The sequence below is a fragment of the Carassius carassius genome, chromosome 44, assembly GCF_963082965.1.
Source record: "Carassius carassius chromosome 44, fCarCar2.1, whole genome shotgun sequence".
NCBI classification, from domain to species: domain Eukaryota; kingdom Metazoa; phylum Chordata; class Actinopteri; order Cypriniformes; family Cyprinidae; genus Carassius; species Carassius carassius.
In genome coordinates, this window is record NC_081798.1 from 21,992,210 (window position 1) to 22,019,654 (window position 27,445).

The 27,445-nt window shown below is 35.3% G+C and overlaps 1 protein-coding gene across 3 annotated transcripts; it reads left to right on the forward strand.

Moving 5' to 3' along the window:
- On the forward strand, positions 1-27,238 carry LOC132126154 (ras-related protein Rap-1A-like). 3 transcript variants are annotated; one of them, XM_059537256.1, is made up of 8 exons: positions 1-188; positions 9,461-9,549; positions 14,499-14,567; positions 14,670-14,726; positions 15,307-15,447; positions 22,536-22,679; positions 24,531-24,643; positions 26,146-27,238. In XM_059537256.1, exons 2-7 carry the CDS (start codon positions 9,493-9,495, stop codon positions 24,618-24,620), a joined length of 558 nt encoding a protein of 185 aa, XP_059393239.1. In that variant the 5' UTR covers positions 1-188; positions 9,461-9,492; the 3' UTR covers positions 24,621-24,643; positions 26,146-27,238. The 3 variants fall into 3 exon arrangements, with proteins under 3 accessions (XP_059393239.1, XP_059393241.1, XP_059393240.1); XM_059537258.1 differs by lacking the exon at positions 1-188 and adding an exon at positions 4,696-4,718; XM_059537257.1 differs by lacking the exon at positions 1-188 and adding an exon at positions 8,090-8,217.
- The last annotated feature ends 207 nt before the right edge of the window (positions 27,239-27,445 follow it).

Consider the following 27,445-nt stretch of genomic DNA (forward strand, 5'->3'; position numbering starts at 1 on the left):
GACAGGCGCGTTACGTGAGCGGCTCGTGAGGTCGCATTGGGGACAGCAGAGCCGTGTTAAAGCTCGTTTCGTGTCAGCTGCTGGTGCTGTTTCGTGGAATGACCCAGTCTGCTGAGTAGAAAAGGGATTGAGGTTGACTGCAGCTGAACACGCTGAAGTTTTTGGGGTTTTCCGGCAGGTGTGTGAAGGTAGGCAGCTAAACGAGGGCAAGGACCGTTAATTCACTGCAAAAATTTACGAAGAGATATTAAACGAGATGTGTTGTGTGATGCAGGTCGTTTTATTCACTTGTAGCCCATAACTGTGCCAATAATGTTTTGCTTCTTAAATATAAAGTGATACTGAGGAGTTTTTCCCCGGCTCCAGCAGTCTTAGCATGTTAGCACAAATCTCTCGGACTAAATTTTACCACATCAGAAACCGACCAAAATAAACGCTTGCTGTCGTTATAACACATTTTATAAACATATTATAAATCACTCCTGTCTCACTTTGCATTATCTGTACATTACTAACTTAGTCTAAATGTAAAGTGTGTAGTTGAAACTAACATTCTTGCCGTCAGTAATCTAAATTAAACAGTCCAGTCAATGCTTTATGATGTAGTTCAATAAGGAGGTTCAACCAACTCTGAGTTTAAAATATGAAAACTGAAAAAATGAAACTGAGTTTTTGGTTTCAGAATGGCTAAATTGTGTTAACGTTAGTTCATTCAACTCCTGAGCCCCAGAACTATGAAAGGCCATGATCAGTGGAGCTCCGACATTACGATTCACCCGACAATAAGACGTTCCTGTACTTCACGTCAGAACGTAACTTTAATTCTTAAAGTGGTCATATGATACGATTTCAGTTTTCCCTTTCCCTTTGGAGTGTTACAAGCTCTTGGCTCATAAACAACATCTGTAAAGTTGCAAAGACTAAAGTCTCAAATCTAAAGAGATATTCTTTATAAAAGTTAAGAGTCAACCATCCCTACCTAAAACAGTTCATTCTAACACGCCCCACATGTCTATGTCACAATTAAAGAGTAGTTCAACTCAAATATTCAGATCTGTGCAGTGCATTTTAAGGAGCCTACAATGCCCGTATGTGTTTCTATAAAGTGGGGCAGTTCTAACTTTGCAAGGACAGTCTGGTGCTTCTGACTCACAGTCTGTAAGTACATTTACATATTTAAAGAATTTGCCACTGATGATTCAAACACAAGTTTTGAGCAGTGTAGAGTAGTGCTTGTTGTTTCTCCGATCACGACTGCAAACATGGTTTTATGTTTAGGGCTGCAACTAACGATTATTTTGATAATCGATTAGTTGGCCGATTAACTTTTTGATTAATCTGATTAAAACCCCTATTTTCTTTATTTTAATTTTACTGTCAAAAACACACTATTCCACATTCTGCCCAATGTCCTTAAAACAAATGTGCCAACTGAATCTTATGAAAACATTCAGTGCTTAGCAATTTATTAGACCACCTATCATAAGACAAAACACAAATATTTTAGAAATCTGTATTTAAAAAAAATTCTAAAAATGTTATTGTAATTTTGGACAAATAACAAACTGAAACAACTAAATAGTATTTATTCACATAATAACAAAAATGGCCTTCTTTGTCTATGATAACAGCTCACATGTTGCTGGCATTAATTGGGTATCTGAATTAAAAAACACTATAAAGCACTTGACAGTTTGTTGCTGCCTTTCACAGATAACAACAATACTTATATTATAGCATTAAAATGGCTTACTATTGTTTCTAAAAAGCTCACACATATTGGATGTCTAACCAATACAGAAAGCTAAAAAAAATATTTTGGTAATTACCAAAACTGTTAGTTAAGAGCAGCAGTGGCACAAACCCTACAAAATTGGTTAAAAACCTTACATAAATTTGTTTTAATAAATTTGTTAGTCACTGTAGGCTATATAGTGAATATAGTTTAATTCTCTAGATCAAAAATTAAAACAGTAAAGATAATAAAGACTAATAAAATCACAGTAATGCTCTGCGTCGCATGCACTTTGATTACAATCAGTCTCCTATTACTGTCATTTCTTTATCCTGTAAAAGCATCTGATATTTATATTCAGACAATTACATGCTGCTGTCCCTTCACAGTTCCTATTCTAATAAATTACTTGCACTGCATTTTAATCTTTGTATTTTTGTCCTCTAAAAGCACCATTTTTAGAGAGTGCCCATGTGCAAGGGAACCCCGGAGTATGACGATGAATCAAATATTAAATTAAGCAAAATGATGGGTAAAAAAATAGTAAATTAGTCATCAGGTGCAGGGTTTCCCATACATTGATTTTTATCAAAACTGACCACCTAAAATAGATTTTACAAAAGGCTTTGACCTTCGTTGAATAAACATTATCACTGCAAGTTTCAAAATCAAAAACGGGTGTTTTTATATCATTGTATATCAGAAGAAAAAACGACTGGTTGCAGAACATTTTCATTCTCATTCTATCTTGCAAGTTATGTCTGATAAATCAGTGTTTGTGAGCTCTGTACACAGCCGTTACCGGAGAAACCTCTATCTCTCCCGAGCGCCAACCTCCCGCTCTCTCTCGTGAGGCCAATAAGGAAGTGACTAAAACTGCAATTCATCGACTGGCCGCTTGAGGCTGGCTGCAAAAGGGAGTCAGTTCCATAGACTCCCCATGTTAAAATGCCCAACTTTACAGCAGGAAAAAACATGTTTACAGCCTGGTTCAAAAAATGATTTTGGTCTAAATAGCAAATTTTGCCCTTCATGACAACTGTGAGGGGGGTGAATTTTTTTATAACTCATCCGTTTAAATTATTTTACTTACTTAAAATTCTGCATAATTAAGGGCGTAGCCACTTGAGTGACGGGTGGATTGCCGCTGCTGACACTGCCGTCATGCTAGGTGGGTGTGGCTACAGCAACTAGCTCCCGTCTTTTTGCCCATTTTTGATTGTCCGGGAGAGTCGTGCGGTGACGCGCTGCCAAGATGGCGACGGCCCGCTCTACACACTTTAGGCTTCAAAAACTCTCTTCAGGAGTCTACGGGTGACGTCACGGACACTACGTCCATGTTTTTATACAGTCTATGATCTCTCCCTATCTAATAGCGCCTCCTGCTGGCAGAGAAGATATTTCCATATTTATATAAGGGGGAAGCGGAGTTCCGCCTCAAATAGAATGTAAGGCTGTGGAAAACACTGAGGTGCCATGTTCAATACAGCAGCATCTTAGAGATGTCTAATCAGTTAAAATAGTAGAAGTTATTCCTCCATCACATGCGTGTGACATCATTAACAATGGCCCTATTTACCTATATACCCCGCATTCCTGGGTTTGACAAACCTCCTATTTTGAAACGGAAAACCCAGTTTTTCCCTCATTTCAGTGTCTTCATACTCAGAACCAGCCCCTGTATTACAATGTTCCCAGTTTCAGATGAGCGATCAAGCGTGATCTGATTTTTATTGCCACATTGTTTAATAACTTGATTCTATTTCAGAGTTGAGTTTAGTATCCCTAGATGACTAGGATGGATCAACTGGTTTTGCTGAGCAGACGTGAATTGGCATTGGGATTTTTTTTTCTGACACCAATATGTAGCAAAGCAGTTTTCAGTTCTCTTTGCTGGTTTTACTGTGGAATGATGTCTGAGTTAGGCTTCCTTATTCTTATCTATTGAGTGAATCATTATTATGTTTTTTTTTTTATACTTTAGATTATAACTTCATGTTGATGACCTGTTGAAATGGATGCAAGTAAACTATGAGTCAGGTTTATTATGTTGAGTGGGCAAGATATTCTTCTAAGTTGTTAACCAGATAAAGTTATTTATGCATCCCTTGAAACCAATCTTCTCAGATCTTAGGTTCAAAAGGTTGTGTGCTTTGTGTCAGGCCTTGCCTAAGACTTTTCTTGTCTTTCCCAAAGCTAATTGCTGTTGTTTCTTTTGACTAAAATTACATTTGTTTACTTTTCCAAGGTTTTCTTTGTTAACTGTGAACATATACTTTTTTTCGTACTGTACTTCTGTTGTAGAAATTGAAATACATTTTAGTGCAGCGATATTTATTTTTAGTTTAAGTGTCTGAATATTATGTTAAAAAACTTGACCCTCTAACACTAGCAGTCTCAATTCTATTTCTATTCTCTCTACTTGATTTATTTTTATTAATTATTTTTTCTGGTATTACATTGAGCGATACATCTGCAGTCAGACCAGCTGATGCATTGCTTCAGCAAAACACATTTGATGTTATGTCTTAACACAGATGGATTATAGTAATTAGATGGATAAAAATTTATAACAGAAATGTGAACTATACTTATTAACATAATGTTAATAACTTTACACAAGTGGACTTTTTTAATAGCTGCATGCAGTTTCTGTTATGCAAATTATATGATATTAACATTAAGAACAAAACGGAAGTCCAACCACATTTCCAGATATGATGCTGTCTTATAAATTATGAGAAGAGAATGGGGAAATGCAAGTTTAACGGTTTCGCATACTGACTCATCATTTTTCAACAGGACATAGGTCTACATAGTTTAAATTCAAAGCAGCACTGTCCAGAGGTGGCAGTAGTTCTATGAATGTATTTTAATTAGATTTGTGACTTCATAGTACAGTTTTATCTACCCTCCAAAAACAAGGGATTAGGTATTTGTATGTTGCTGATGAGCTGGATATTTTGACAAGAACTTGAGCCAGGTTGTTTTTTTCTGTATTTCCTTTGATCATTTTTGACTTTAAACAGGATGATCAGATTTCAGTATTAGTATGACAACTTTCTGTTTCATAGATCACCTTGCACAGTCCTTACTATCATTACTTTAGAAATGCCATTGTCACATTCACCAATGAGGTTAACTTTTTTCAAACCAGACTTTAGATTTAGTTTCTTTGTAGTTTCACACCACAGATGTGTTCCTCAGCCACCATTAGGGTATTCAGTTAACTAAACTTCTGAAACTGTGGTTTAAGATAATTAGTTGGATGACAAATTTTCTAAGTTGGACTGTTCAGGGAACTAAACTAACTTTTTCCACTGGTGGCACTTGCGCTACTAACTTTTTCAGTTACTGGCGCAAAACATGATTTGGTCGCACAAATTATTTATAGTATAGTAATTACTGGATAATAATGAAAAATACTGAAACTGTATTGCATACAGATGTGCTTTTTATTTTACTTGCCATCTTTTAAACCACATGCCTTGTTCTATTTCTTACAGTACACACAGTGCATTGCTCCGTCTTGTAGCTGGGGTTAGAGGGGTCCCGGTGCAGGTTGTACAGTGGGCCCTGTTTAAAATTGTTTAATTTGTACTGTATGTTCATTCTATTTATTTATTTGTGCTATTTACACAATGTTTACATTTTTTTAAGTTTGTTTTTGTTAATTTAAAATAGCACTGCATAGTCTTCACTGTAAAATAAAATACACAATCAAACCAAAATGTATTCAGACACCTTCAACATTTCTCACATTATCACAGTTTATTTGCTGTAGTTTAGAAATTGGTAATAAAATATGACAATAACTCAGGGTTAAACTGTGTCAGAACAAATTCATCTTGATAATGTCGGATAACTTTGATAAAAAGATATGTAATGGAATCAACCAAAACTTCAGACAACTGTCAGTATGACAATATTTACACAACTATCAATACTTTGTACAGTTTACCAAGCAAGCAATGCTTAATTTTGTTCAGTCTGTGGTGTGAAAAGGTTGCATTAGCAATTAAAGAAAGAAACACTTTAGCAAAACATGGTCAGGTCCCTAATAAAAATTTTTTTTAAATCAATTTCACTGGTTGTCTACAGTATGAAGAATTTTTGGGTATAATATTTCACAGATCACTATTTTGCCATACTCACTTACATAAATGAACTAGTGTCCTGCACCCACTAGTAAAACAATATAATCAATTCTATCTGTTTTTTGTATTGACTTTGGGTAAATTCTTGTTAAAACTACAAAGTAATTCAATCAAGAGCAGTGAGTGATTTACTTTCATTTTAATACATTAAAGTAGGGCTGCACGATGTGTCGTTTAAGCATCGATATCGCGATGTACGAATCCATGATAGTCACATCGCAGGATGTGCGATGTAGGCTGTCGTAGTTGATCCGTTATTCATTAACTGTATGGGCAAGAGAAAGAGCGAGAGAGAGAGAGAGAGAGAGAGAGAGAGAGAGAGCGTGAGAGAGTGCGCGAGAGAGAGAGAGAGAGAGAAAGAGCGAGCCCCGGCCGCACGCTCAATGTCTTCAAACAACACGAGCGCTGTCTTGCTCTCTCTCCCTCGCACATTAATCAATAGACACGATGGTGTCGATGTTTAAATCATTTAAAATGAGAATGTAAGTGTGCTCACCCCATTTTTGTTTGTAAGAAAAAATTAGATTAGATTTCATATCGCAATATATATCGCAGAAAAATAAAATATCGCAATGTAATTTTTTTCCCAATATCGTGCAGCCCTAAATTAAAGACACCGACAGCAGAGCTAGTAAATTAGGCGCGGTCACTTTAAGAGACAAACGCATCTATTATAATGATACACGTCCGATTTCTTTCTCAACTCTTTACTCTCACTTAAGACATAACCACAGACTTTTTCGAACACACTTTCCAAGATGGGTATTTTGACATTTTTTGTATGTATTTGTTGTCGGTACAAAAGCAAGAAGACTCTGCTTGCGCCCTGAACACCAGAACACTGCGGTGCTGAATTGAGCTCTTTCGCTTTTCGCTCTTTTTTTTTCTATTTATTTAAACTGCAATTTGTATTTGTTCGTTCAGGTGCAGGAGGACGCGAACGTCCTGAAGGAGAGCTCGGTTCAGTGTTGCTGTCTGTGAGACGCGGATCTTTCGTGCGCACCGAACAGAGCGCGCGAGTCACCAGCTACTCAGTTCAGCTTTCCCGCATCGCGGGGCTGAAGCCAACTTGATGTGTTGAATGCTCGGAGCACGTTATAAAACGTATTCTTAAAATACAAATTTCTGTTTTAATAAATGTTCATATTAAATCATAGCAAAACATATAAGTAGGTACAAAAATAATCAGTGATACATTTGTGACCCCATAAAAATTTGGGTCGCAATGGCATTTCAAAAGGTCGCATATGCAACCATTTTGGTCGCAGTGTAGTTCCCTGCTGTTGATGTTTCAGGGCTTGAAGCTGTTTGGACCTTAAGAACTTGGTAAAATTATGTGATTGTTAAGAGCAACAAATGAATCCAGTTAAACTGACAAACTGAAACCCACTATGCGGTTAAATAACACGTTTTGTCTGTTTTGTCTTCCTTAACTGTGACTAAAAAGGCTGTGAACGGCAACATTCAGTTGAGAAATTGTGGTTAAGTGGCATCAGTTTCTGTTCAACCTTTGTGCTTTTTCTTTTCATATATCACCGGATAACACAGATTTTGCACTCAACATGTGTTGCCAGGGATCCGTTCTAATCAAGGGGTAATTGTTTGCATAGTTAGCATGATCTCTCAGTAAATGCTATAACTTCAAATAAACATTTTATTCTTGATCTCAGAGAAAAATATAAATCAATACAAGTATTTATGTAATATGAAGAAAAATACGAGTGATTGTATCAGCACAGCCTTATAATGGAGTTCAGTTTAATGATAGCAAAAGAGACATTCATAAATTATAATAAAAAAATCTGCAGCTTGTTTAAAGTGAGTTCTTCCTTTTTTCCTTATGTCTGGAACATAGTTTTAATTTTTATTTCTTTGTTTCATTTTCTCACCATAAATATAACCAAGGTAAGCTGGAATGGTGTTAAATTATAAGCAAACATTCACTAGTAAAGTAATATTTTTAACTTGTGCTTGACATTGGAGGTCATAATAGTATGATAGTCAAGATAGTCGTTGGCTCTTAAATTATAAAATCAGTTGACTTCTAGTACTTCTGTTACACACAGAAATATAGTTTAATGTAGGTTAACAAACTATCTTGTCAAATGTTTGAGCTTGCTGAAGTATTGTGGCTTTCATCCAACAAACCCACCCTCCTTGTCCACTGTTAAGCTTTTATGGTCCAAAGATTGTTCAGTCTGCCTTTGGTGATGATCAGGAAGGTTTAGCTGTGTTCATGCTGTGTGGAGGAATTGGCCTGTCCAGGCCATCCTTACTTGGAAAGAACAGTCTGAGTAAATTCGGTAACGATACATACTTGAGTGGGCAAGGTAAATATTTTATTATTGTTAAAATGTGTCTATTTGTGTCTTAGGGAAACAAACAGAAGAAAAGGAGAATGAAAGTGTTTAACTGGCTATTGAGGGCTTACATGCAAAAATTTGCTTGTTTCCGAACATCATTTGAATTGTTTGGAGTAGCAGCTGTTTTTTTGGGAGCCAAAAGGTGTGGTCACATGCTATATCTCTCCATCTTGTTTGCGTGCAAGTGTTTTTTCCAGACATCATAAGCAACTGAAAGTCATTTGCTTCTGAAATGCTCCTAATCACATCTAAGTTTTAGTTCTACATACCTCTGGTCATTTTCCCTTTTGGTGGCCTCAGTTTGGCATCTCATCGCTTTTTCTACACTGCCATTACCATTAAAGGAAGAAAATTCTCCTCTCTACATGCCGAGCAATCCTGCAAAAGCAGAAATGGACAAAAGCTTTCAAGCAACAGCACCTATGAACCTCTCCAAGTAACACTGGATGACATTAGTGTTCTTTGAGTGCACACAGCCGGGCCACTGTTTGGATTTGGCCCCTCACCACAGAGGTGTAACTTTAGAAGACCTGTGTTTGGCTACATGTGTTTATTATATGAAAGCCAGCAGAATCATTCCCTGTGAAACATTTTCACGCAAAGGGATTGTCCTAAATGTATTATTTATTAGGAACAGGTCCCACATGGTTGTAGCAGCATTTGGAGAAGAGATAGTTGTTGATTTAAAGAATGTGGTTGTTCAAGGTCCGGTGGAGTAAATGGTTTTTGCTAATCAATGTATGTGATGAAGGCATTATACATAAAGCTTTTCAGATCGCAACTGTCTGGTTTGTTTACTTTAAAAGCCAATGGTGGTTAACTATTATCTTGATTAACTTTTCCTACACAGTAGCATAAATGCACATTCTGTCCTGTTATATAACAGACTTGGATTTTTATGGCATAAAGGCAATTTCATTCCTCCACCATACTCTTTCCTGTCATAGACTTGTGGTGTCCAGATCAGTGTGGGCTAGCAGATATAGGTTAAATTTATGTAGGCCTAGAGGCTCAGCAGGCCTCAGTCCTGGCTCTAGACTGCACATTTCCATCCAGAACCCACAGCTGCTTTGTGTTTAAGAGGTCATGCTTGCAATATCCCCCACCTGGGCTACGATCCAGGATGCTATCTACATCGCACACACAAACTAACACGTATCAATATGTGGAGACCTAATTATTCTCTTGTCTTATCTTGTTTTTAGTGCACTGTGGAGTTTAGTGAAGCAACCCTGCCATGCGTGAATACAAGCTTGTGGTGTTGGGCTCTGGCGGTGTGGGCAAATCAGCCCTGGTAAGTACAGTATACCATGTCATCTTCACCAAACCTCAGAGCAGCTGGACTCCACTGCTCAACCAAACAATGGTGTGATCCACAGTAATGACCAGTAGATGATCAGTAGACCATGTCTTTTGTTTTCTCCGATTGTCAGATTTTTTTTTTTTATTATGATATGATATGCCTTTACTGACACTTTTAATCAATGTAATGTGTCCTTGCTGAGTAAAAGTATTAATTTTATTATCTGACTTTAGACCAAACTTTTGAATGGCAGAGTTTCTTTACACTGATGATAAAAAATGTTTTATGAGCATCAAATCAGCATATTAAAATAATTTCAGAATAATCTTGAGACTGGAAGCTGCAGTAATGTATTTAAGGTGCAGGCATGAAATCACAGGACTCGACACAAGGATTTTCTACTGGCCCAGTCAGGGCCGAGATTAAAAGTTTTACTAGCACTGTCTAAATTTTCAAGATATTTGTGATGGTCTTTGAATTCAAGTGCTTCTCAGTGGACTTCACAGCATTGGTCATATGATCAAGAAGACCAGCACGTATTATTAATATGCTTGCGCAGATTACCATTGGTGGTTCCATTAACGCAATTTCTTTCCACTTCTGGCACATAAACATTATATTGAACATTTATCAAACATGTATTATCGTTCGATCAAGGGAAAAATATATTGTTATAATTAGCGTTATCGTTTTATTGCCCAGCCCTATTGTGATGACAACATTCAACATAAAGCAAATAACAAATCCAAAATGCTGCAGACCTGCAGCTTTAAAGTTTTATCTTTTAATTCCAATAAGAGGTCATGCCAGGGTAACATTCTCCATACGTGGATTAATCAGTTAGATGGATTTTATTGTTGGCAATTAGGCATGATCCAGGATGGTCAAGTTCTAAGAAGCTCATCCCGGAGTAGAGCTTCAACGATTAGTCAACATTATCGACAACGTTGTTGACAAATATTTTTGTTGTCGACAAGTCATTTGATCTCATATGGCCTAGTGTAAGAGCCTGCAATAATGCAGTTTGACCAGTGTGGTGCTGTAGCGCAACTATAATTGTAATTCAGCTCTCCTCGATGCAATTCAAGAGAAGACAGCACTTCAGATTAAACGCAGTTGAACGAACCTAAAGCTGTTGAGTGGTGTTTGGATAAATATATGCTGCCATGCTTCCCTCTCAATAATGAAATAAACACAGCAGAAACTGACAGCGGTGTGAATGCAGCAGTTAAAAACGCATCTGATTGGATGTTTGCATGAGCTCTGCAGTAAAGTCGTCACGTCACGTTTATTTATAAAGTACTTTATGCAATAGATAGCCTTAAATCAAGCAGCTTTACAGTATTAAACATTAAAAACTAGAGTCAGTGTCGATTTCAGTTTTCTGTTATAAAGCAGTTCTCCAGTGTGGAACTAGCAAGTGATAAAATATTTTTATTAGTGGGGAAAAAATATTATTTCATTAAAGTGATGGTTTGCAAAGATCTAGCTCAGGACTGTTTTGATTATCATAACCCTGTAAGGTATTTTAAGGGATTATTTTGTGAATAAAATATTTATCCAAAAATAAGACCTCTTATCACTTACCTTTATTTTATTTCTTATCCATATGACTTACAAAAGGAGCTGTATTGAATAATTTTAATTAAAAAATATGGTTTTCAAAAGCTGAAGTGATTACCGTTATGTATTTGTTAGAATATGCATAATTCAACATTTTAACTAATTGCAAAAGCTGAATAATCAGTCAATGTCTACCGATTAATCAGTGAAATAATCAACGATTAGTCGATTAATCATTCTAATAATCGTTAGATTAATCGACTGTCCAAATAATAGTTTGTTGCAGCCCTATCCCGGAGTTGCTGTCATAGCAACAGGTCCGTTAGCTCAAACCTGCTCGGGAGCAGGCTTATTTCATGTAAACAGGGTTAGAGTGAATCTTTTAGTGAAGGTGATACTGAAATTCTGCTTCCTTGTTAAACCAGGAGAAATTTGTATTAAAGTTATGTTTCAAATAATTAAATGTTTCGTAATCTCAAAATAGTTTCATGGTGCACAATCAGTTTAAACACTGTTATGTCTTAATATGGATTTTATGGATTAGAAAACTTTAATTAATCAAAATTAATGAATTTCTAATTACAATATTTGTGACATTTGAAAATTTGAAGACATTTGAAATCATTTAAAAAAATAAACTGTTACACATTTTATGTATTATAGATTTTATTCCTATTAAAAAGTTACACATTTAAAATAGATTTATTTCATACTAAGTATAGTTCAATTTATTAGCATTTATTGACATCGAGACTTACTGATATAAAAATTATAATTAAGCTTTATTTGGAGTACTAGTTGTGCACAATGCACTTTATATATAAATATATATATATATATATTTGTGCATTTAGTGCATTTAGTACTAAATTAGTTGTTCTAATTTAGCTGAATTTAAGTATACCAGTAAGTAAAGAAATTTAAGTACATAATTTTTAAATAATATATAAATGTATTTGTATTATACTTAACATAAATATATTTCAAATACATTTAAGTGTGTAGACATCAGAGCTGGGTAGATTACTTATGAATTGTAATCAGTTACAATTGATTACAGATTACATGACAAAATTTGTAGTCAGTAATATAATCTCTTAGATTACACATTTTTGGTAATGTAATCTGATTACTTTTGGATTACATTAAGATTACATTTGTGCTAACCCTTATTTGATATCACATATATTGAATTAGCCTAATCTTGTACTATTTTGACAGATACAAATAAAAAATATATTCCAAGAAATAGCCACAATAGCTTTTTTTTATTATTCAATGTATGATAAATTACTTAAAAAATAGTAATGTAACTTGCTGTTAGTGTTTGCTAGAAACACTGAATAAAAACAAAATCACATTTTATGATTTTAAAGCATATTTACTTAGAATTAAGCTAATTGAGAAAACAGCTACATTACAAAAACACATTATTGAAAAGCATGAAATTCACAACATCACTGCTAGGTCAAATATTAAATCTAAAAAAAATTATCAGTCACACTTCTTATGACTGTATCAATGAAAAACATCAAACAATAGCTATATTGCAAACATGATTTTTTGAAAAAGACTAAATTCACACAGCAATGACATTTTTATCCATCTCAAAGTATTTTAAGTGCATATAACAATTAAGGAAAGACTAACATGGAACTCACAACAATAGCATGGCCTTGAAGTGCATAAGGTTGTAATAATTAAGAAAAATCAACATTACAAAAAATTTATTAAAGAACCTGAAATTCCCAGCAATAACTTTACTAGGTCAAAGATTTTTGTGGAGATCAAATTAATCCGTGGTAGGCAGATCTTACACTGAACAGAGACTTTTTTTCCGTGTCTCTCTTTAAAAATGAAATCATGTCTGTACATTCAGTGATTAAAGGCTGCGTTCCCCTCCATTTTCCATTATCTATCTTGTTGCTGATTTCTTCTGAGTGCGATTCTGACACCCCACCTCCCCCCTCCACTGGAAAAACTTGAAGAACCATAAGTGGCAGGATTATTAAGAAAAAATATAAATGGTAAAAAGGGAAATTTAGGGGAATCAATTTACAATGTGTAAATAATATGTAATCATGTAATTCATAAAAAAGTAACTGTAGTCTGATTACGAGTATTTTAAAAAGTAGTTTACTCTAATTACAAGTACTTGAGTTTTGGAATCTGATTACGTAATCCAGATTACATGTAATCCGTTACTACCCAGCTCTGATAGTGATGTAATTTTGCTCAAAGGCTGTTTTTATCTTAATTATATGATGTCATTGTAATAATATAAAACTTCATAATCATCTGGAAGAATGAGGCGGGAACCGGCGGCCAATCAAACAACTCTTTAATAATAAAATAAACACAAAACAGTGCGACAGCCCCTCGCGGACGACTGTCGCGCACAAACAAAAACAAAACACCAAATAAAACCTGGTCGCTCAGGTGTCGCTCATTTCCAATCACTCCACTAGGGATGGGACGATAACCGGTTTTATTGATAACCGTGATAAAATGTGCTGAAGGTTAGTAATATCGTTTAAAAATGAATTATCATTAAAACCGTGTTTGATTATCGTGGTTTTAATAACTCACTATTAAATCATGTCCAGCCAGCAACAGTCTGACGCAAGCGCAGCGCACAATGTTTTTTTTGTTTTTTTTCGAGAAGGAATGGCGAAAGTCAGTGACTTTTCTATGCTTTTCTATGCTTCTACACTTTTCATTGTAAGGAAGGAAATGCCACAGAATTTAATCTTTCTTTAAATTAAGTGCATAGAGTTGCTTGTTTTATTAGTTGTTTGTTGATTATTAAATATAAAACTTGCTGAAATGTTTTCAGTGTGAGCATCAACTATTTTTGAACACTTTCATCTCGTTTCAACAAAACCGTGATAATATTGATAATCGTGATAATTTTAGTCACTATAATCGTGATATTAAATTTTCATACCGTCCCATCCCTACACTCCACTCCACTCGTCTGTTCCCACGGCTCTCGGCCCCACCCCACTCATCACAGTCATTATTTTCTGTCTTGAATCCATCCAGTCAAAGTAATCTCAGACAATTTAATAAAGATTTGAATCTAATCTGCTAACTTGTTTGAAGAACAAAATTAGCCAGTGAACAGTTATCAGGATTAAAAGATCTGGCATCTGTCAAATCATCTCTGATGTATGATGAATGGACCCCAGAACATACAGACCAGTCAGACATCTTCATGTGACATAAATTTGCAAAGTTCATCAGAATTTGGAATGCAGCAAAATAAAGAACTTTTTCATATAAACTTGTGTTTTTGGTCTCTTTTGACATTGATTTATGGACCGCTTTCTATGAAACATTCTCTGTCTCTAATTTAATATCTGTGTCTCTTGCAGACAGTCCAGTTTGTCCAGGGAATTTTTGTGGAAAAATATGACCCCACAATAGAAGACTCCTATAGGAAGGTAGCAATTCTATGCTCAGTATCCTTTCCTGTATTTTGTTCAATACCCCAGTGAACAATGGAAGCTTATTTCTGTTTAATTTCTTCTCTTCTCCTCATGCAGCAAGTGGAAGTGGATGGCCAGCAGTGCATGTTGGAGATATTGGACACAGCAGGGACAGTAAGTCCTTTTGGCCTCCCTGTTTCCACACTTCAGCCAGCAGGAGCTGGCAACATACTGTATTACCACATTAGCGGAGAATTTTTTTTTTCACAGCTCTGTACCCAATTTTAGATAGATAGATACAAATCACTTCTTATCCAAACCTGACGTGCAAAAAAAATGAAATAAATAACAACCTGACCCAAGACCGGCCCAATCAAATTAGACCTGACCTAAGTCTGACCTGACCCAATGAAAATTTTGTAAAAATCTACTGGACACGAATGCAAAGGTTAGCGATGTTTGCACAGCTTGCAGCCCTGCATGTCAGTGGTGAGTGGTGACAACGTGGTATGAAACAAACCTACCTTATTTGTCATTACATTACAGCATATTGAATATGCTAGAATATGTTTTTTTTACAAAATCAGAGACGTTTCTGTTCCTTCACTGAAAGTCAGTTCACCCAAAACTTTGATGCTTCAAGAAGCTTTTTGTCTTTTTGAATTTTTTTGAAGTGTCAGAGTTTACAAAGCAACACTTTTAAACACTTGTGCTTTATTTTTCATTGTGTACTTTTTCCCTCTCTCTCTTTCAGGAGCAGTTCACAGCTATGAGGGACCTGTACATGAAGAATGGTCAGGGCTTTGCTCTTGTGTACTCAATCACAGCGCAGTCCACATTCAACGACCTACAGGACTTAAGAGAGCAGATCCTACGAGTAAAGGACACAGAGGATGTAAGTATGAGCAGAGGTGGAAAGTAACGAATTACATTTACTCGCGTTACTGTAATTGAGTAGCTTTTTTGTGTACTAATACTTTTTAAAGTAATTTTTTAAATCTGTAATTTTACTTTTACTTAAGTATATTTTGTTTGAAGTATTGTACTTCGCTACATTTTAAAACACATTAATTACTGAGTAAAAAAAAATAAAAATAAATCGCTCCCTGGAAACTACGGCAGTAAATAATGGGCAGGAGGGCAAAAAATCACAAGAAAGATGCAGACGGACAAAACAGGCGTTAGTGGTGCAGACACCGCTGAAAACGAAACCCCGTCATATTCTGAAGATGAACTCAAAGGAAATTAAGTGAACCCCTGGCCATATGTATGCTCTATTATGCAGTGTAAGCTGTACTTGCCTAGGAAGACCAAACTAGCAGCTTATAAAATCTCGAAAAGACATCAACCCTTCGCAAGAATGTAGAGGTAAGCTAAATAATTGCATCGTTGCATTGGTGGTTAAAATGAAGCTTTGACATTTTAGCAAGAGGTTTTGCACAAATTAGCCAAAAAGACAGTGGTGAGGAGTGTGCTATTTTTGTTTTAATGATGTGCACGCGCATTTATAGTGCGTTCTTTCACTTTGTGATTCAGTCTCCTAAAATCCATTTAGAATGATCACAAAATTGAAGATATAGGGGCAGACAATTCACATATTTATATAATTTCATATATTAAATCAAAATCACACAAAGAATGCCATCTTTTCCTCCAAAAATCATCATGAATATATACATACATATATATAACAGTTCAGTAAACAAGTTAATTAAGAGACTTGCGTTTTAGACACCATATTGCCTTTTTTAGCTCTATTTCTACAACAGAAAATAATTCCAAACACAGCCACCAAAGCACAGTTTTGCGTCTCTGAGCAACGTGACAGTGTTTCGTTCCTGAATGAATCAACCGTTTAAATGATTCGGTTCAATCGCAATGACTCACTTATTAACAGTGACTTGCTGACACATACTGGCCATTTTAATTTCACATTTAAAGTATCTTTTGATTTTTTTTAAATAATTAATTTCTTATCATTTCAAATGAGTATTCAACATTTTATGTCTTGTATATCAAAATATTATTCATGCATTTGTAACTGCAGGTTAAATGCATTCTTGTCCTGCACTAAACAGTGTAATACATCTAAATGCCACTTCCAATGAATCTTCTGCACTTCCTCTGCATTAAAAGATGAGTTTGTTGATACTGATTTGCCTGGTAACAGCCCAAATGTTTTATTATTCTAAATAACTGATTCCTTTAATTAAAAACAACTAGTTTGAGATTAATAGACCTATCCCAGGGGTGTCAAACTCAGTTCCTGGAGGGCCGTAGCCCTGCAGAGTTTAGTTCTAACCCTGCTCCAGCACACATATCATGTAGTTTTCAAATAAACCTAAATGATTAGATTAGCTGGATCAGGTGTGTTTAATTAGGGTTATATCTAAACTGTGCAGGACTGTGGCCCTCCAGGAACTGAGTTTGACAACCTTGGCCTGTCCCATTTTTGACTCCCTCCCACTGTTAAAATGTAACTAAGTAATTTTTACTCTGAGTAAATTTTAAATGAGCTACTTTTTACTTTTACTTGATTAGATTTTTAGACTGGTACTTTTACTTGTAGGCCTACTTAAGTAAAATTTCATTAATGTAATGGTACTTTTACTTGAGTAGAATATTTTTGTACTCTTTCCACCTCTGAGTATGAGAAAACATTCATGTTGAGTGGTCGTTGATGTATGGATGCATTCAAAGAGAAGCACTTTAGAGACTTAGTTGAACAAATGACTGCCTTACTAATTTTTTTTCCCACAAGCCACCTGGTAGTTGCTTACACAGTTAAAAATACCATTATCGCTTTCTCTCTTTCTATGTCAGTCAAATTTAGAAAATCAAAGATAGATGAGTCTGTTATTCCATGGGTCTATACACCATCTCTGCAGCAGCCCACCCTCAACCCAAGTCTTCTGGCTTGCCTCTGTTCTATGTCAGTCATGGAGTGCCCTTTTTTGGACATGTGGAAAGAGCACTGTGTGAGGGTGTGTGTGTAGTGTGAAACGCTGGCCCAGGGGATCACAGACATGAGCAGTTAGCATCCCTGGAATGTGTTTTGATTGGCCTTATACCGTGTGCATCTCTCTCTTTCTTTCTCTTCTGCGGGGTTTTAACGCACTATTAGTCCAGATCCCCAGCAAAGGTTCAGATCTACTGAGGCTGGAAGGCATGAATGGGCCACACATCAGTTGTTGTATAAGTTTGAGGCCAGCTGTTCTCACTAATAGTGTGTGAGTGAATTCTCTAAATTCTGGCTTTTGATCTTGCATAATAATTATAGTTAAAGATTCTGTAATTACTTTTGAGGGAGCACCTATAATTAATCATAAATAACAGAATGTTTGCTGTTAGATGCAAATGGCCAGAACAACACAATAAAAATTGTCATCTTTGTTTTTATTGTTTATTTTGCGGCTCCAGTTTTGTCATATTCAGTTCAGACTGCTTATAGTTCTGCCAAAACATAATTTCTTCATCGGGTGCTGTAGATTCAGTAATGCATGTCAACGTTGTAGTATTTTATGATTTTCTCTCCGTTCTTGAATTTATGAGTTTCATTTTTTTGTTAAACAAAGCAGAACAAATCCACAGTATTTCTTTGAAAAAAATGGAACCAGCTCTGATTTGCTTTGGAGTTATTTTTTCCATAACCTGATTGATGTGTGAGGTGGGACATAAATCCGAGAAAGTCTGTACAATGTTTGTCTGTTGTTTTGGACTCCATTGACTTTAATTGTATAGACAAAAGTTGTTAAAATATCTTTCAAAATATATTTTGTTTTCCACAGAAGAAAGGTTCTGTTAACACAACAGGACTTTGCTGAAAATATGGTTGTGAGTTCTGAAATGGTCTGGATGTGTGTTTGGTAGTTGTGTAACGGTACTAGGGATATGCCGGTATCAGATTTTCCTGTTGCGATTAATTGCTCATGCTTTTATCACGGTAAACGGTATTATCACGGTATTGTAATTTTGTTTTTAAAAAAGTGCTCAAAATATAGTATAATATAATATAATAGGTTAAATAACTTTTTTCTAATAACAAAAATAACATTTAAATAAAATAAAACAATAAAGAAAAATATATAAAGTCAAAAGAACTATAAAGACCCATAGATATCACTTTACAATCTCATTAGTTAACCATTAACATTCACAATAGCTACATTTGCTACAGTATTTATTAATCTTTGTACATTAAAAAAATACTTCATACTTCATGTTAGCTCATTAAATAATACAGTTGCAACTTTACATTTTAACAACGTGTTATTAAATATTGGAAAACCTAAGATTAATGAATGTTCAGAAGAATTTGTCATTGGCAGTTTATGTTAACCAATGAATTAACTAATGTTAAAAATGAAGCCCTGATGTAAAAAATGAATTAACAATAAAAAAATCAAAACATTTTTAAACTATATCTATGGCACATTTCAGTCCAGATTAAAATAACCTATTAAGTCTTAATACTTAAGTATTTGGCTCTGTGATGAACACCATAGCAAATCCACAAATATTAATGGCTATTTAACTTAACTGTCACTCACGTTTTTGAAGATAGACTTGAATGTGCATGATACTAACCTAAATTTTTATAATTCATGACTGAAAACATTTTGTAACATGATATTGATGTACCATTTACATGGTAATGGAATGTCTGATTTTAAAATGGGTTTTAAAGGAGGAATTTTGAAATTTTAAGTTTTCAGTTGATATATAACTTCTGATGATTTCTAAAATGTGATAAAAAGAGAGAGAAAAAGGCAACGAAGAAGTCTTTTTTTTAAACAAAGGTCAAAACTCCTGGTATAATTTAGATTTTTGAGGGTGCACTCTTGTCATAAATTGATCTATTAATTTTCCTACATAATTTTTAACAAAAAACATTGGTAAAATATATATTTGGGAGTCTTAGACCTTTCCAACGATATATAGTTTGTCAAGATTAGATTAGATTTGATTGTAATATAGTGAAGTAAACCTAGGCGTCCCGTATTCGGGACGGGGTGACAGTTAAGGGGTTAAATACATTTTAGAAAGGGGCACAGCTACTTTATTTATGGGGTTTCCAGGGGTAAGGACATTTTCTGCAGTTTAGCGACATCTGCTGTCAGTGTCTGAGAGTGAATGTGCTTTCATTCAGCGCGTCCCTCACGTGTTCCTCCATGTGCTTCTCTTACGTGCTTGTTTACATGACAGCGCACAGTCTTTCAAGCATCATACAGCGGTGTTGTGCATTTTGACCAGTTGACCAGTTAAAATGCATTCCAAATTCAGAATAATTTGTAATATAATTATTCGCTGTATATTGAAGTGCCCACGATAACAATATTGTGCATATTCATTACCGTGATATATCGCATTACCGAATACCGGCACTAAACGGTACACAAACATGACGGTTCGGGACGGTTTTGACGTAATGTTTTGGTATGGTACAGCAGGAGAGAAAAAAACGGAATAAATTGCTTTTTTTTATTTTATTTTTTTTATTTACAGTGGTTTACTGAACAAATTGCTCTTTCTTTAAATAAATTCAGTTATAATTACAATTTTCTTAGGGATAAAAATCTACCTCAGCTTCTATACTAAACTATAGGGAGCCCTTTTAATTTACTATAAGTGTACAATAAACAACAGAGCCCAAACTTAAATTCAGTTGCTTTTTTTTGGCTATAATAATCAACACTTAAATAAAAAAAATTTATGCAAACATGTAAAAAAAAATTAAAATTAACTTCTGAATTATACAATTTCTATTTGTTGCTGAAATATAATAATTCACAGAATCATAATGTTTAAAGGTAAAGTAAATGTAATAAAGTATAATCTAATCAGAAAATTTCCTCACCACCACAACCCTTAGTGAGGGCTGTCAATTAATATTTATTTTGCATTAAAACTAGTAATAAAGAGGAATGGATGATCGCGCTGCCGTTCGACTGACAAGTTAGTATACGCTGAGATGTCATGCCACATCAAAGAGTGCCAATGCGGCATTTATTGTCTGAATTTCCTGAAAAATTGGATAGATTTGTTCGGTACACATGCGTACCGAACCGAAAAACCTGTACCAAAATATTCTTGGTTCAAATGCGTGTACTGTTACACCCCTAGTGTTTGGTTACAGAATGTGGCTGTAAATAACTGAACTGTGTGTGAACAAAACTGTATTAGGGAGTAAAATACAAGACTGACAACAGTATTCTGCTGCTGTGTAAACGTATCCAAGTTATGCCGTTTGAGACAGCGTGAGTTTAAGTAAATCATTACAGATTTTTTTTTGAGCTACATATTCTTTTAAGTTTGACTGTAGATTGGCTTGGTATTGCTTTTATGCTATCACTCTCGGATAGTTCTGTCCTCGTCCCCAGCCTGCTTTGGTGCCATTTAGTTTAAAGATGAAACATGGCATTTCTAGTTCTGTTTCTCTACAGAGGCTTGTGCTGAAATATCTGCCCTGACCACTACCTCTTCGTGGTTTGTTTATATTTTAAACCTTTTCCATCTGGCCAGTCCAAACATGGCAGGCTTCTGGTGCTTGAAGAGTAGGAGAGAAGCACTCTGTGTGCTCTCCACTGTTTAAGGCCACAGAAGGGAATGGGAAAACTGACAGTGTCCTGCAGCATGGCTTTAAATCACTGAACTCGCACACCATTTTACACACTGTAGAAACATACACATAGCAGCAGACTGTTGTTGTCCATGTGTACTGTCTAGGGATATGCGAGTATCCAATTTTCATGTTCCGATTAATTGCTGATGCTTTTGTATATATTTCTTGGATATACGGTATTAACACACTATTGAAATTTGGCCATAATACAGTATAACAGGTTTAATAGCTTTTTTCTTATAACAAAAATAACTGAATATTTAAATACAATAAAGCAATACAGAAAAAATCTATAAAGTTAAAAGTTTTACACAGATTAAAGTGCAAAATAACTATAAAGACCCATAGGTATCACTTTACAACAAGACCTCATTAGTTAACCTTAGTTAATGCATTAACATTCACAATGAGCAATAGCTACATTTGCTACAGAAGTGATTCATCTTTGTTAAAAAATACAAGTCTTAGTTCATGTTAGTTCATTAAATAACACAGTTACACAGTCGATTTTAACAACGTGTTATTAAATATATCTCAATATTTAAGTATTTGGCGCTGTGATGAACACCATAGCAAATCCACAAAATGGCTATTTAAATACATTTTAGAAAGTGGCACAGCTGCTTTATTTATGGGGTTTCCTGGGTAACGGCTGCATTTTCTGCATTTTAGCACCATCTGCTGTCAGAGAATGAATGTGCTTTCATTCAGCGCATCTCTCACGTGTTCCCCCATGTGCTTCTCATGAGTGCTTGTTTACATCGGAGTGCACACGTCTTTTAAGCAGCATACAGCGGTGTTGTGCATTTTGACCAGTTGATGGGAATAGTATTCTTGAAATGCATTTGAAATTCTAGTAATTTGTAATGTATAATTATTCACGGTATTTAGAAGTGCCCACTATAAAAAATATTGTGCATATTCATTACCGTGATATATCGCATTACTGAATACCGGCACATGTCTAGTACTGTCTTATTTCAGTTTATGGGTTACTTATAATAAGCAATTTTTCTGGTAAAAGAGGAACAACAGCTGACCAACTTGGTGAAAAAATAATCAGAAAGCTTTTTATAAAAAATAAAATCAGAAGTTTTTATGTTCTTCATAGAGATTACCATAATAGATGCTTGCTGAGGGTTATTTGTTGCTTGGATGATTGTGCACATTTAAATAATTTCTGACATGTGGTTTGGTGACAGCTTCAGGTGTAAAAATGAGAATAACCTTTGGCATCTTTCATCTTCATTAGTCTAATAAATTGTAAATGTTTTCAAAACCATTTAGTTTTCATGGTGAAATGGTAGATCCACATAATTACCTTTGTGTAACTTTCTTTTTCTCCTCTTCTCCGACTGTAGGTGCCAATGATCCTGGTGGGTAATAAATGTGATCTGGAGGACGAGAGAGTGGTGGGGAAAGAACAGGGACAAAATCTGGCCCGGCAGTGGAACAACTGTGCCTTTCTAGAGTCCTCTGCCAAATCGAAGATCAACGTCCTTGATGTGAGCATGTAACATGTTTACTGGTGCACCTCAATAAATTAGAATGTCATGGAAAAGTTCATTTATTTCAGTAATACAACTCAAATTGTGTATTAAATCAATTCAATGCACACAGAGAGAAGTATCTTAAGTCTTTGGTTCTTTTAACTGTGATGATTTTGGCTCACATTTAACAAAAACCCACCATCTCAAAAAATGTGAATATGGTGACATGCCAATTAGCTAATCAACTCAAAACACCTGCAAAGGTTTCCTGAGCCTTCAAAATGGTCTCTCAGTTTGGTTCACTAAGCTACACAATAATGGGGAAGACTGCTGATCTGACAGTTGTCCATAAGACAATCATTAACACCCTTCAGAAGGAGGGTAAGCCACAAACATTCAATGCCAAAAAAAGCTGGCTGTTCACAGAGTGCTCTATCCAAGCATGTTAACAGAAGGTTGAGTGGAAGGAAAAAGTGTGGAAGAAAAAGATGCACAACCAACCGAGAGAACCGCAGCCTTATGAGGATTGTCAAGCAAAATTGATTCAAGAATTTGAGTAAACTTCATAAGGAATGGACTGAGGCTGGGGTCAAGGCATCAAGAGCCACCACACATCTGGCTACAGTTGACGTATTCCTCTTGTTAAGCCACTCTTGAACCACAGACAATGTCAGAGTCGTCTTGCCTGGGCTAAGGAGAAGAAAAACTGGACTTTTCAGATGAGAGTAAGTTTTGTATTTCCTTTGGAAACCAAGGTCTTAGAGTCTGGAGGAAGGAGAAGTTCATATTACAAGTTGCTTGAAGTCCAGTGTTAAGTTTCCACAGTCTGTAATGATTTGGGGTGCAATGTCATCTACTGGTGTTGGTCCATTGTGTTTTTTGAAAACCAAAGTCACTACACCCTTTACCAATAATTTTGGATCACTTCATGCTTCCTTCTGCTGATAAGCTTTTTGAAGGTGCTGATTTCATTTTCCAGCAGGAATTGGCTCGTGACCACACTGCCAAAAGCACCAAAAGTTGGTTAAATGACCATGGTGTTAGTGTGCTTGACTAGCCAACAAACTCTGAACCCCATAGACCTGAACTCCATAGAGAATCTTTGAGCTATTGTCAAGAGGAACATGAAAGAGACCAAAAAATGCAAATGAGCTGAAGACCACTGTCAAAGAAACCTCAGCATTGCCACAAACTGATCACCTCCATGCCGCGCCGAATTGAGGCAGTAATTAAAGCAAAAGGAGCCCCTACCAAGTATTGAGTAAATGTACAGTAAATAAACATACTTTCCAGAAGGCCAACAATTCACTAAAAATGCTTTTATTGCTCTTATGAAGTATTCTAATTTGTTGAGATAGTGAATTGGTGGGTTTTTGTTAAATGTGAGCCAAAATCATCACATTTAAAAGAACCAAAGACTTAAACTACTTCAGTCTGTGTGCATTTAATTTATTTCATACACGAGTTGAATTGCTGAAATCAACTTTTCCACGGCATTCTAATTTATTGAGATGCACCTGTACTCTCTTGACATTTCCTCCATTCAGAACTAGTGGTTCAACGAATCACGATTCGGATCACATTACGGTTTTTGACTCATGGATCAGATAATTTTTTGGATCAGCAAGAAAATAAAAATATTTGAATTTAATTTGCTTTCATTTATTACTTAAAGCGATGTACTTTTTTGATACCACAGCAAATACTACTAGATTAACTAAGAAAGTTTAAACATGAATAAATAGGGCTCGGTCCGTACGGATCAACTATGATCCGTTTAACCACTATTCAGAATATATTGCATAGTTTCATGTTTGTATTGAGGACTAAGATTATCTGTTTTTTTTTTTACTTCGCACATTGCAGATCTTCTATGACTTGGTCAGACAAATTAACAGGAAAACACCAGTGGAAAAGAAGAAAGCAAAAAAGAAATCAAATTGTACCCTCCTGTAGACCCAGCAGCAGCTCAGAGCCAGGTCTGTCATCATTTCACAGTTATATCATCCAACGTTGATTTATTCATTATTTATTCAAAGCTTCTTCCAACTACATTACTTTTCATAGACTGATATATTGCTCAGGCCAAGTAATTTGCCATTATTTAGAAATTGAGACTGTAAAATGGGGCTGCATGATATTCATGAAAAATGTGATATGTAATATTCAGTAAGTGCTAGATGTCAAATTAGAATGTCAATTAAAATGAAAACATATAAACCTGGACATTATATTACCAAAATACCACAGATGATCCGCACCAGATTTTTACAGCCAAAATGGATCAACGTTCTTGATTGGCTGAAAATATTTTTTTTAATTATTATTATTACTTTTGTAATTAGCTTTGTCAAAACTTGTTATATCTAAAGTCTCTTCTCACTGTTTGTAACTGAATTAATGTAATGACAAAAGTTAACTTACGTTCTCTTTTCATTTAGTTACTTTTATTTCTGTTGTTGCTAATTTTATTCTGGGCATATCTACGTTTTTTTTTAAGGTTTGTATTATGCTATACCTTTCAAACTCGTTATTATTTTACTTGCTGTCGATTGGGATTGGAGCCGCTGAAACTGATGGCAGATGAGACAACTCCCTGGTATCACACACTAAACGTGTCGTTTTGTACTTGCATGCCCAAGGTGGCAGTACAAACAGTAAACATAATCCTAAAGTTTGCTTTAGGAATGAATAAGTATTGGCACTGACAAGTTTAAAGATTGGTGTTTAACATAATTGGGAAACTCAAAGTGTGAACTATGCCATTTATGTTTATGTACCATATAATTTATTCAAAACCAAGAGATGTAAATGTAGGTATACTGACACTTCATATTTACTGTCTCTCTTACAGTGTGTGCAGATTGAACACACATACCAACTATTTGCTTACCAAGTTTAATCTTTGCTTTATTTAGGCTACTCTTAAGGCCTGTTTCATACCACACACAATAACATTTACATTTAGCAGACGTAGTGCATTCAGGCTATAAATTATTATTATTTTTTTTTACCAGTTTGTGTGCTCCGTGGGAATGCAACCCACAACTTTTTGCTGTTGCTAATGCAATGCTCTACCACTGAGCCACAGGAACCCTAAAACAGGATATTTATTGTGGTGCTCTGAAGGTTACAACATACAAGTAGAGTTTCAGTGCAGTGCACTTTTTTGCTTCATGAACTCCGCTGAAAAGGCATTATGTGAGTGCAGTGTTTGCAGTATAGGCTTTTATTAATCAACATTCAAGAAAGTTTTTCAGCATTTTAGATCTGATCATGTGAAGCCATGTATTTGTGCAATTTTTATAAAAATCTTCAGTAAGTTGGTTTACTTAAACTTTTCCACTAGAGGACAGCATTTGCTCAGTCTATAACAGATTGAATGACTTTTATGTTGTGCTGTGGCCTTGTGTTGTACTATGTGGTAAATGTGAATCAATTTGAGTGTTTGTATTTATTGTATTTTTTTATTTCTCTGCAGAATGCTGTAATGAAGGACTGTTAGCTTGTTTGGATCATGCCAGCATTCCCATCCTCAGTGAGTGATTCAATGGAACAGCTGACTGACTGACTCAAAGCAGCAAACGAGAACAACTCTTTTATTTCCCCTTTATGTTGGCAGTAAAATTTGAGGAAAAACTCAATTTCCCAGAAGCAATTTCAGTAGAACTGAGAACATCTCACCATTTCCCGGACCTTCTGGACTTTTTACATCACTGACCGTGGCTGATGAAGAAATAAAACAAACCTCATATTAACATAATAGTGAAAATTAACAATTTTTCAGTTACTCTACCAAATTAATCTTAGGGTATAATACCTCAGGATTTTTTATTTATCTTCCATTTCCCTTTACACTGAAAATCTGGTAGCAATATTTAAAATCCTTCAACTTCCTCAAAAACCCATGGATACATCTGTTCAGAAACTTCAAAACCTGCACTGTCAAGAAGGAGAAAATCACTGAAATGTGTTTTTAAATCTCTTTCCCATAAACTCTTGAACTCTGTGCTTTTCAATGGCCTTATCACCTGTTGAAGAACCAGTACGAGAAATCAGAGTTAACAGTATTCATTTGCGCAATACCGCATGTTCAAGGACATGAAGGATGACAGCGTTTAATATCCAGTTATCAGCAAACGGCATGAGCATCTTTAAGTGTAGATGTTGTAAATGATGTCAAGTTCAGTTGTTTTCTCTCATAAGTTGTACTTCCATTTATTATACAATGTGTAAATGTCGATAAATGACAAACATGTATGTAAATGTTTTGCTGACAACTATGGATGCGTTCATCTGAAAGTACTGCCCCCATTCCCAATGTGACATTATTTTGTATTCAGTCACTTGGATTTCCTAGCTCATATATCATATTCTAATGCCATTCTGTTTCATAAAGACTGTTTCACAAGTAAACAGGCCTTTTATAGTGTAAAAACTGGGGGAAGGAACGATCGATTTCTGTGTCTATCGAGACTGAAATATATTGTAATAAACCAACTATTTCCTCTTGTGTTTTTTTTGTCAAAAGATCTGGCTTTTAAAGATTATTAAATTTTAGTACCTTTTCATTATTTCTGCCAGTTTGTATTTTATTGGTTTATCGAGATTAACAAAATTGTTTTTATGTCTCTCCTGGTATGTTCTTAGAAAGCTAATTTCACAGATTGATGGAATAATGGTCTGTAAACCAAAGCAAAACTTTTGCCTTTTTATTTTTTCTGAGAACAATATTATGTTACATTCATGGCAAAAGTAGAGCAGCTTTGAATTGCTATTTT

Excerpts from the sequence above, each read along its gene's own strand:
- LOC132126154 (XM_059537256.1), top strand. The coding sequence starts at position 9,493 with ATGCGTGAATACAAGCTTGTGGTGTTGGGCTCTGGCGGTGTGGGCAAA. Across the intron at positions 15,448-22,535 it reads GAGTAAAGGACACAGAGGAT|GTGCCAATGATCCTGGTGGG; the intron begins GTAAGTATGAGC and ends CTCCGACTGTAG. Across the intron at positions 22,680-24,530 it reads CGAAGATCAACGTCCTTGAT|ATCTTCTATGACTTGGTCAG; the intron begins GTGAGCATGTAA and ends CGCACATTGCAG.